Raw genomic sequence first — 11,934 nt, forward strand, 5'->3', positions numbered from 1 at the left:
GAGATCATGACCTGAGCCGAAGTCAGATACTCAACCGCCTGAGCCACCCAGGCTCCCCATTTCACACTTTATAACAAAATGCTTTTTTTTGAGGGTGCAGGAAGATGCGCTGGTGAGGGGTAGGAATTAGGGATATGATTCCCCTTTTCTATTACATTTAAAAATGGAATTATCCATTTTTGTTTGATCTTTTTTTCCTAATATTTTTAGAGTTTAACATTTTATACTGTTCAATGTGTCAGTTTCTTTTATAATTTTCTCATGGCTACATTTTCTATATATAGCTCCAGAAAACTAAAAATGTTTTGTAGTATTCACAAATGACTTCCTCTTTCTTCTTTAACAGCTGATCAAAGAGATACTGGGAGTATGACATGAGGCAAAGATCTAGATTTGTTTCTACAGAACTAGCCCTTCCCCCCACACTATTTACTGACAAATTCATCCCTTAGCCATTAGTTTGCATTACGTTTTTCTTTTTTTTTTTTTTACATTATGTTTTTATTACAGTTGGGGCTTGTTTATTTCTTATTTTCTACTCATTTGTATGTTGGTTCTGTACAAATCTTACATTATTTTAAATACTCTGTATACATTGATATCTGGCAGATCTAGCTCGCCCTTATTATTTTTCTTCAAAAAATCGTTTGGGTTACCTTTGCCTGGATTTGAACTTTAAAATCTTTTCATAAGAGACACATAGTGAGAGAAGTCAAAAGATTTGCTCAGGGTCCTCTGATGAGATATATTTAGAGTGATCACAAGATTTCTGACTCCTAGATCAGGGTTCTTGCTGTTAAGTAAACATTGGAATCTCCCTCTACCCCTCACACACACCCCAATTCCTCACCTCCCACGAACCCTGTCAAACTATACCTGGTTGCTGACTGGCTTATGTTTGAGTCCTGGTTTGTTCAAGATCAGTTCCAGCTGCCTGCGGTTAAAATTGGATACTCCAAGGGATTTCACCAAGCCAGCATCTTTGCAAGCTTCCAAAGCCTGTTGAATAAAGGCCAATGGTTCAACAAAAAAGCCTCAAAACAAACGAGATGTCTATGAGGGTGACTATGAATTCTTTAAGAATGAAAGTCCCTGGGTATGGTAACAGGCGTGTGTGAAGAAAAAAAAAAAGTGGGACAGACAGACAGGAATTGTTTGGGAAATATTGTACACCATATCTTCCCCCTTGCATTTTCACAAGGTATACCAGTGCATTAAGAATGATCTTATTTCTTGAAAGCTGTTGAGGTTTGCTTTGTGGCTTGGGACCTGATCCATTTTTATAAATGTCTGGTATGTGTGAAAATGTATATTCTCCTATTATTATATATATATATCTTTTTCTCCTCTTGCTCTGTGTGTGTCTCTGTCTCATACGTATATGTATATATAGACACACACACAGACACATACACACACCTTATATAAAATTAGGTCTAGTTTTTCCTGGCTTCTCAATAACTTAAAGGAATATGTTAGAAATCTCCCACCGTATCAGAAGAATTTATCAATGTCTTCTTATAGTTTATCAACCTTTGCTTTATATATTTTGAAGATATTTTAAATGGTACATATGTGTTTAAAACTGGTATATCTTCTTGGTAAATGAATCTTTTATCATTATGCTATTTGCCATTTCCTATAAATTTTGGAAACAGCTTTTCCATTTCTTTTGGGATTTTGACTGGGATTGCATTGAATCTATCGACCAGTTTGGGGAAAATTAACATCTTAATATAGTCAATCTTTTTTTTATCTTTTTAAAAAATGTTTATTTTTGAGAGAGAGCATGAGTCAGGGAGGGCCACAGAGAAAAGGGGAATAGAGGATCCAAAGCCGGCTCTGTGCTGACAGCAGAGAGAGCAGAGAGCCTGATGCAGGGCTTGAACTCACTAACTGTGAGATCATGACCTGAGCCAAAGTCAGATGCTCAGCCAACTGTGCCACTCAGGCATCCTTATGGTCAGTCCTTCTATCAAAGAACATGATATATCTCTCAACTTATTTAAAATATTAAACATTTCTCTCAGTAGTGGGCCTGGCTGTCTCAGTTGGTAGAGCATGTGACTCATGATCTTGAGGTTGTGAGTTCAAGCCCCACATTGGGTATAGAGATGACTTATAAAAAAGCTGCTCAGTAATGCATTGTAGTTTTTACTATGTAAGCCTTGCACTGATTTTGTTAAATTTATCTCTAAATACTTAATATTTTTATATTCACTTAATTATTAAATACTTCATAATTAAATTTTTAAAAACTTAATTTCCACTTGAACATTGCTAACATACATATATTGATACAGATTTTATTTTTTGTCCTACAGATTATTTACATGTATGCTTCTTAGTTTCAAAATATTTGATGAGTTTTCAGATAAATTTTTGTTATTGACTTCAAATTTAATTCCGATTTTATCAGACAGCCTACTTTGCATAAAGAATATTATTAAATGTATTGAGATTTGTTTTATGTCTCAGACAATGGACTATTTTGCTAAATGTTCCATGTGCACTTGAAAAATAGCATTTTGTTATATTATGGTGAAGTACTTTATAATTGTCAATTAGGTTAAGCTGGTTGATAATATTTAAATCTCCTCTAATCTATAGATTTTCTGTGTACTTACTATCTCAATTATTGAGAGAGAGGTTTTGAAATCGTTGACTGTAATTGTAGATTATTCTCTTTCTCTTTTCAGTTCTCTTAATTCATGTATTTTGGAGTTCTGTTATTAGGTGCATAGATGTTTAGGATTGATCCTTTCATTATTATAAAACAAAATTTTTTAAATGTTTATTTATTCTTGACAGAGAGAGAGAGACACAGAGGGAGTGGGGGAGGGGCAGAGAGGGATAGAGACACAGAATCTGAAGCAAGTTTCAGGTTCTGAGCTGTTAGCACAGAGCCCAACGCAGGGCTCAAACCCACGAACCGTGCGATCATGACCTTCTTTGTGAGCTGAAGTCAGGCGCTTAACCAACTGAGCCACCCACGCGCCCTATTAAACAAACTTCTTTATCCCTGGTAATAATTTTTGCTCTGTAATCTTTGTTGATATTAAAATAACTACTCTAGGGGCGCCTGGGTGGCTCGGTCGGTTGAGCGTCCGACTTCGGCTCAGGTCATGATCTCACGGTCCGTGAGTTCGAGCCCCGCGTCGGGCTCTGTGCTGACAGCTCAGAGCCTGGAGCCTGTTTCAGATTTTGTGTCTCCCTCTCTCTCTGACCCTCCCCTGTTCATGCTCTGTCTCTCTCTGTCTCAAAAATAAATAAACGTTAAAAAAAATTTTTTTTAAATAAAATAACTACTCTAGCTTTCTTTTGATTACCATCAGCTGAGTATGTCTTTTTCTACCCTTTTCATTTTTTTTCTTAACCTTTTATTTCCAACCTATTTGTGTCTTTTCATTTAAAATGGGTTTCTTATGGGTGCCTGGGTGGCTCAGTCAGTTAGGTATCTGACTCTTGATTTTGACTCAGGTCATGATCTCATAGTCATGGGATCCAGCACCCCTTTGGATTCTGTGCTCAGCCTGGTGCCTGCTTAGGATGATCTCTCTCTTCCTCTGCCTCTCTCCCTCACTGCCCCCTCTCTTTCTGTCTCAAAAGATAAATAAAATGGGTTTCTTATATATAATATGTACTGGAGTTTTGCTTTTTATCCATTCTGACAACCTCTACCTTGTAACTGAGTTGTTTGGACTATTTACGTAGATTGTGATTATTAATACAACTGAGTTTAAATCTCCCATCTTGCTCTTTGCTTTCTACTTTTTCCCATCCGTTCATTTTCCCTCTTCTTTCCCTGTCTTTGCCTCAATTTATTTTTTTGTTCCAATTTTCTTTTCTTTATTGGCTTGTTTGCTATAGTCTGGAGATTTGAACATTTTCTCTTAATATTTGATATTCTGAAATTTCACTGTAATGTATCTTCTCTTTTTCTCTTCAGTAATCCACGCCCTTTATCTCTTTTTATTTCTTCAAATATTACCTCTTTTTTTTTCTTCTTTCTTTATTTTTCTGAGACTCCTATTGTGTGGAAATTCAAATTGTATCCTTTATACCTCTTATCTTTTCTTTCATATTTAAAAATTTTTCTTGTCCTTTTCTTCTTCATGTTGGGGATTTCCTTATTCTGATAATTCAATCTGATCATGTTTTTTTCTCTGTCTATACCCATTCTATTTTCATCCCATCAATTGCATTATTTTTTGAGTTTTCTAATTATTATATTTGCTTGTTTTTTTTAAATGTATTCTTGTTCTTGTTTCATATTGCTAACATATTTTCCTATCTCCTTGAATGAATACACACACACACACATACACACACACACACACACACACACACACACATATATATATATATATATATATATATAATTTGGCTAATTTAAAGTTCTTGGTCCTTTTCTCTGTGTATGTTGGGATTTCTAACTGAGATCTGTTGCTTTTTGTGAAATAAATGCCTTGTAATTTGGGGCTGTGAACACATTTTTTCCTGGGAATACTGGCTACGCTATTAGGCAGTCCCTTGAAGGGGAATACCAGTCTCTAAAACTAGTCATCTACAGTAAGTTCAGGAAAGAGTATATGGTCTCCTGGGTGGAGAGCCCCAGACACCAGAAAACCCAATCAATGCTTCCTCACTCCTCAGAACAACTCCACAATTCAGATCTTCAGCTCTTACCTATGGGGGGAAATCTATTGGAAAGAGATACTGGTTAGAGTGTAATTTCTCAGCCTTTGGGGTTTGGAATGGGACAGCCAGGGAGACAACTACCAGGGGTCAGATACTAACTTATGTTTTTCTCAGCTTCTCACAAGTGCAGTACTACTCTGATTTGATTGTCCTGAAGACACCTGAACATGAATCTTAAGTTTCTGCACATATGGAGCAGACAATATTTGTCCTAAGGCTATAGCAGGAGAGAAGAGAGAACAAAAAGAACTCTAAGGTCCTCTGCTATGTAATCCTACTAGTGTTTGTTGGGCTGCCTTCTACTCTAGGTAAAAGCTGCCATATTACCTCATAAACAAACCAGTTCAAAATAGCGGCATTTCCCGCCCCCCCCCCCCCCCAGCAAGAATCCATACTGATTTTCTAATTACTTTCCCCTAGTTTTCCTACTCTCATGATCTTGCGGAAGGAGCCAACAGCTTGCTGAGAAATGGAACCAGAATTATTTTTCAGTTTTTCATGTATCATTTTAACTTTGTTTCTTTTAAACATCATATTACTGATTTTTATAAATTCAATTTGAGAAACTTAAAAAACTTGTGAATTTATCTCATGTGTACATTTTCATTTACAGTCAAATTAGAACTTATTTCCTTTACTTTCTTTTTCCTTCTACACTTCTCTCTTCCTTCTATGGCATTCTTCTTTTCCATCAAAACAAAATCAAGAATTTTTCAGTGCACATATCTTTGCTTATGGTTAAAATGCCTGGCTTTTAATTTTTTTTCAATGTTTTTATGTTTGAGAGACAGAGAATGAGTGGGGGAGGGGCAGAGACAGAGAGAGACACACACACACAGAATCTGAAGCAGGCTCCAGGCACCACGCCCGATGTTGGTCTCAAACTCACGAACTGTGAGATCATGACCTGAGCTAAAGTCAGACACTTAACCAACTGAGCCACCCAGGGGCCCCCAAAATGCCTGTTCTTTTACTTTCCATTGGAAGCAAAGGCTGTATCTCTCCATAAACTGAACAGGAATAGTCAGATCACAGTTTAAAAATGTAGTATTTTGAGATAAGAGGCCCATTTGAACTTACCTCCCAAGTGGCACACAGATTTGACTTGTGATATAACCATTTGCCATTCTCATCTTTAGGATAGAAATCATCTCCAGGCTACAGAAAAAGAACAAGCATAACTTATTTTACTTATATCTGGGAATTAAAATTATGGAATTTGAGGAATTCCATGGAATTTGAGGAATTCCAGGAATACCCTGGCCTTGGGAAAGAAATTCAATTCTAATTATTTTTATACTTATATATTATAAATATGACCCATTAGTCTCATTATCTCGCCCTGGTATTCATTTTTCCTTTATTTATTGACAGATTATTATTGTTCTTAAACCATGAATTTTTGCCTGTCTTTTTTTTTAGATGTTTTTATTTTTGAGTGAAAGAGCAGGTGCATGTGCATGAATGGGGGAGGGGCAGAGAGAGAAGGGGACAGAGGATCTGAAACAGGCTCTATGCTGATAGCAGAGAGCCAGATACAGGGCTCAAACCCATGAACTGTGAGATCATGACCTGAGCTGAAGTTGGACACTTAACCAACTGAGCCACCCAGGCGCCCCATGAAAATCTCTCTTAATAACAAAATTACTCATAAATAAGGAGTAGAAGAAGCTGAGAATTAGGACTTTCAGGCTTACTGTTTTGACCTAACCTTAACCCTTGCCAAAGTTGAGAACACCAAATTTCTTACTCCGATAAGAAGCCAAAGGTCATCATTAAGGGTGAGAAGAAATTCTTTATCTAAGAAAAGTGTAGCTAATGGATGGAATGCCTCCTAAGAGTAAGGGAAAACTCAGCATGTTACTTCTCAGTTCTGAATAACCTGCCCAGTGGTTCTCTTCTTTCCTTTCTGGGACCTCCAGGAGTTTAGCATCTGTTTTCTACCTCACAAATTATCTCAGTATCAAACCCAGTTTTGGGGTGATCCCTTCCCAACAAAGACCATTGTTTTTCAGATTTCTTCTTTTTCACGACATCTAAAAATGGGACACATCTGTTGTGGGCTTGGAAGTGGGATTGAGAGAAATAAAAGATGATTTCTAGGCTCCTTGGCTGGCTGGTGGTGATCATATCCTGAGGTTAAGCTAGCAATCAAGGGTTTTGTTGTGGATATTTTGTGTTTGAAATGTCAATTAGATTTGAGTGGATATTTGAGGAGGCAATTAAACAGAAGTTGGCTGCAGACTAATTTGGCAGTCCTCAGTATATAAAGTGGTATTTAATCCACGCGACTGATCACCTTTAAAGAAAATGTGGCTCAGTAAGACAATATTAAGGATAGAGTACTGGGCATAATGACATTTGGAGGTTGGCAGAGAAGAAGCTATCAAAGCATCTTAAGAGGGTAATATAAAGCCATGAGCTGAAAATGTTTAAAGAAAAAGGTAGTAGTCACCTGTGTTGAAAGTGATCAAATAATATGGGGACAAAGTGTCTTTTGGATTTGGATGACAGCATGGAAGTCTGTAGACCTTGCTAATAGGAATTCTTTTGTTGAAAACCAAACAATTGGACAAAATCCATTATATTCTTAAATATTTAAAAAATTTTTCCTTCTGTTAGCTCACCTGAATGAAACCTCCCCCTGGCAATAACATTTTCTCCATTTGTCCTCTGTAGTGAAGACCATGTCTTCTCAGTTCCTCCTGTCTCACTGAGAATAGGAAAAGGGCTCCTTTCTCCTTGATGCCCCATAATCACTCATGTTAATGACCCTTTCTATCTCTGATTTCTAAGCTCTTTGACTTTTTCAACACTGATGACCCACATTTTCATTTCAGTCTCTCTTTCTATTTCTTTTTTCTCTCTCTCTCTCTGTCTATTTCTTAGAGCCTTTTGCATTTCCTAATTTTACTTCTGTTCTGAAATGGCTTTATGCCTCCATTACAAACTCTGTTAAATAATATTTACTTCCCCAGGTTTTAATTAAGCCTTTATCAAGCCTGCACCCATGATAAATATTTCTATGATGCCTCCCTGAAGCTCCTACTGTGTCTACCTTACTAATCCATTCATCCAGATAAACCCTTTGTCTTTGTCCTCTACTCCTCCTTACTGTAAGGCATTACTGGAAAAATAATTCAACCCTCTAAAAACCTGTGCTATTGACTCTCATTCCAATTCAGCAGTAACTTCATTCATCTTTTTAAAACATCTTATCATGAGTTTTTGTATTGTGTTGTTGTTAATTTGACATTTAAAAAAATAACATCGTGCTAAAATATTTTAGCAAGAAAGATTTCTTGTTAAAAAATGATGAGATTGAAAAATCATGTGATATTTTGGTTTCAAAGATTGATTTCTCAAAAAAAAAAGATTCGTTTCTCAATTATAGTTTCATTTAGGAGGTAATGTCATTATACTGTGTCATTTCTAACTGTTAAAAAGTTTTACCTTCTCTCTGTATCTTTGAGCCTTGATCCCATCTAGAATAGGAATATAAATTCTCTATTTACTTTGCCAAAAAGATTTTATAAATCATTGGTCAGCCAGAGAGAAGTAAATTTCATTTTCTCACTTTTAGATACAGGCTCTTTCCAAATATTTAAGACTTAGCTTAGAAGTCTGCCATTTGAACAAGAGTAAAGTTAGTCGTGTGAGGATGAGGGCTGAGGTTATAACTTCCAAGAGCCTGGAATTTAAAAAAATCACCGTAGTCCACAGGGTGTTGGGATTGTTAGGTTTGCGAGGACAAGGCAGGAGCAGTGTCACGTAGGGGAACAAGTATGAAGTTGGCATCAGGGGACTGACCATCTGCTCCCTGTTCTAATGGCCTTTATTTTCTTTATCATTATCTTTTTTTTCTCTCTAATGGGCTTTAAACCTGAGTTTGTTAGTTCCTTGTTTGGGGCCTCGACTTTCTTTTCTGTGAAATGAGGTTATTGGGATATCTTATAACTAAGTTTCTTTTCCACACGAACATTTCAGAATATTATCTTTCATTTATTATCAAGAAAATGTCAGACATTGTGCCAGTAATTTCACACATATAATTTTAATGACTCCTCACAACACTTGTGGAGTTACTATTGTCACCATTTTACTGATAATGAAATTGAAGTTTAGAAAGAAAGAAGAAAGAAAGAAAGAAAGAAAGAAAGAAAGAAAGAAAGAAAAAGATAAAGATCAAAGTGACTACTACTAGTAAGTAATAAAGCTGAGAGTCAATCCCTCTTCTGTGTGACTCCAAAGTCCATACAGACATTTCCACTATACCATGAATAGGTGATGTGGAAAGAGATCAGGTAATAACTTGACCAAGTCATCTGCCTTGTATGTCACACAGCTGAGATTCAAACTCGGCAGCCCATGCTCCTTACCACTATGCTAAGTGACCTCTAATTAATGAGTTCAGTAGAAATCTGTTATTTCCCCATACCTATGCTATCTTCTCTGGAGGAGTTCATTCCATATTGTTTGGGTGGGCTGACGCAGCTCTCATTCTTAACCATAGATGTCAATCAGTCACTCATTTGGCCCTTAGATCAAAGATTAGTCAGTAATGGGTAAATGGCCCAAGCAAGGCCACTCAGTATTTCTCCATGAGGTTTAATGTGTGGTTTCTCTTTCTCTGAATTCTCCAGTTGTGTTGGCGATGTAGGCTTGGTATGTCAATGGTCATTCTATCATCACATAGAGAGGGATTTTTGAGAGTGAAGCCAACTAAAACATAGAGACAGAGCCATATACATAGTTTGAACTTCTGGAACCAGCTGTGCCTGAACTAGGTATCCCTTGGAATTTTTAGCTCCCTTTTTAGCTAACACCAATTTGAGTTGGATTTCTGCCATTTATAACAGGAGCTCTGACTAATACAAAGATGTTGCGGTATGGCAAGTAATGGGCCATAAATGTGAAATTGGCTAGGTCAATATGGAATTGTGGACACTGAGAAGTCTCCCACCTTCAGCCAAGAATTGGAAATCCTTGCTCTGCAATAGCATGGAATCTGTTAAATTGTTGCCTTGTTGTGCTTGAGTTTCAGACAAATGGGCCTACTAAGGCTGGAGCTTTAGGGGACTTAGTAGAAAGACACTGGATATTAGAATTTATTGGCCATTTTTGCAAGCTTCAGGTAGTTCTTGAAGAAAGATGTGTTTGTTGCTACTGGGCTTGTAAGATGAGAGGTAAGATGATATTTTGCTAAAATTAGTACTTTCTGCTTCTGGATGTCACCTGAGATGACAGAAGTTGAGATCTGAGCCTTCTGGAGATAGAAAAGTTAGTGCCAAACAAGGCAAGAAGGTAAGAATCCTAGAGGTAAGTAATATTGGACTTTGGGAGAATTCTGGTTCTCAGTGTCCCTCTGAAGGCAAGATCACAGATGCCCTACTGGACAAAGGTGCACCATCCAATGAGATGCAGATTGGGTGAAAGGAACACATTAGCTGTGCCTGCCTATTTTAATATTTATTTATTTTTGAGAGACAGAGAGAGACAGAGCACAAGCAAAGGAGGGGCAGAGAGAGAATGAGACATAGAATCTGAAGCAGGTTCCAGGCTCTGAGCTGTCAGCACAGAGCCCGCGGGGCTCGAACCCACAAACGGTGAGATCATGACCTGAGCCAAAGTCGGACACTTAACTGACTGAGCCACCCAGGCGCCCCTGTGCCTGCCTATTTTATATATTTCCAAACGAGATGGAGGTCAGTAAGCTGAAGATGGGGCTGATGAGTAAAATCAGGAAGTTCTTTACAAAGAGACAGAAACCATAGACCACAAATTAGATAATAAGAAATGTGATCCTAAAAGATTTCTAGTTTTAATTGTTCATTCATACTGGACTGAATGTGAATTTACTGAAAGCCTATCAACCTTTTAAGGGATATTGTCTTGTCTGTGAACTCTCAACCTGACCAATAAAAGCCTGTGATTACCAAGGCCATTGTGAAGCCTCCAAACCTGCATCAATATGAAGCATGATGCAAAAGGGTAATCCTCTCCAAAGTCCATCTTGGATGTGACCACAGAGGAGAACCAACAAGCAAAGTGTTTCCCGAGAACAGAATAGGAAACAGAACAAAGTGTTTCCAGGTTGGCTGCATAAAGGAATTCTGGCCACTGTAATAGCAGAGTCTTTGTTCTTCCTGATGAACAACAGGATCTGATTTACCTTGGGGACAAATGGCCAATTTTGTTTTTCAGGCTCCCCTGCCCTCAATGAAATTTTAAAGCAGTGATTGCTCTTTAGCAGTGCGTATACAGTGTGTTGTTGTTGGTTACATGAACAAGTCCACAGGTGGAGAAAGTTCAAAGAAGGAGTGAATTTGAAATAAAGGAATAGATACCACATAGGTACCCCGACCTTGGCTCTGGCTCCAAAAACCTGACTATTCTTTAGGTTATTTTTTTGTGGAGGGGGTGGAGGGTAAGTTTTCAGCTACAGATATTATTTTGCATTATGTTATGCAGGGCCATTTTCATGACTGTGTGAACAGTAAGAAGGGTGTGTCTGAATGCCAGGTGACTACAGGTGGAGTACGGTGAGGGGACCACAGGTCAGTTTGATGGAGAGAGTTTTAACTATAGCTGTGAAGACAAGATATAATAGCAAGTGCATTAGACTATGAATCAAGAGACTCGGGATCCAGGCCTGAGTCTGTTACACAAAATCTTTGTGAGCATTTGTTTGGGTTGGTCAGTACTGTCTGACGTGCAGTAACAAAACACCTTGACACTCTGTGGTGCTAAGTAAAGAAGAGGCTTCATGTGAACAGCTGCTGGCTCATCGCTGCCAAAGGGCAGAGAACTAATCTTTAGGCATCTGAACTCACCTTTAAAGCCATGGGTATTTCAATGATGTAAAGATCCACATAATCTAGCTGGAGGACGTTAAGCGTCTTCTCCAGGGTTGGACGGACCATCTCGGGGTCATGCCTTGTAGCCCACAGCTGAAAGAATAAAAAGGTGATAGTTAGCTAACATCCACACTTTTTTTTTTTTTACAGTAACGCAGCCCTTTATCCAAAGCACTCCTATACGTTATTTACTTATTTCATTTTATAAAAATACGTTTATGCTGAGGTGTCATCTGGGTAGAGGAGGAGTTCATATAACTCTTGACGCCTGGAGTATACTCTATCCAGATAGAGTACCAGAGACTTGAAGATCCATCTGAACCACAGAGGACATAGTTTGGTGACAAAGTCTTGTCCTGCTCCCTGCTAACTTCTG

General features: G+C 37.8%; 1 protein-coding gene across 1 annotated transcript in view; it reads right to left on the minus strand.

Annotated features, from left to right (window-relative positions):
• AKR1D1 (aldo-keto reductase family 1 member D1) overlaps positions 1–11,934 on the minus strand; it is a 41,986-nt gene that overhangs the window by 15,897 nt on the left and 14,155 nt on the right. The window contains exons 3-5 of the mRNA XM_015067042.3: positions 11,535–11,651; positions 5,782–5,859; positions 877–999 (exon numbers count right to left, since the gene is read on the minus strand). Of these exons, the coding sequence (XP_014922528.1) occupies positions 877–999; positions 5,782–5,859; positions 11,535–11,651 (318 nt within the window). The remainder of the gene's footprint in view (positions 1–876; positions 1,000–5,781; positions 5,860–11,534; positions 11,652–11,934) is intronic.

Source organism: Acinonyx jubatus, chromosome A2 (genome assembly GCF_027475565.1).
Source record: "Acinonyx jubatus isolate Ajub_Pintada_27869175 chromosome A2, VMU_Ajub_asm_v1.0, whole genome shotgun sequence".
In the NCBI taxonomy this organism is placed as follows: Eukaryota; Metazoa; Chordata; class Mammalia; order Carnivora; family Felidae; genus Acinonyx; species Acinonyx jubatus.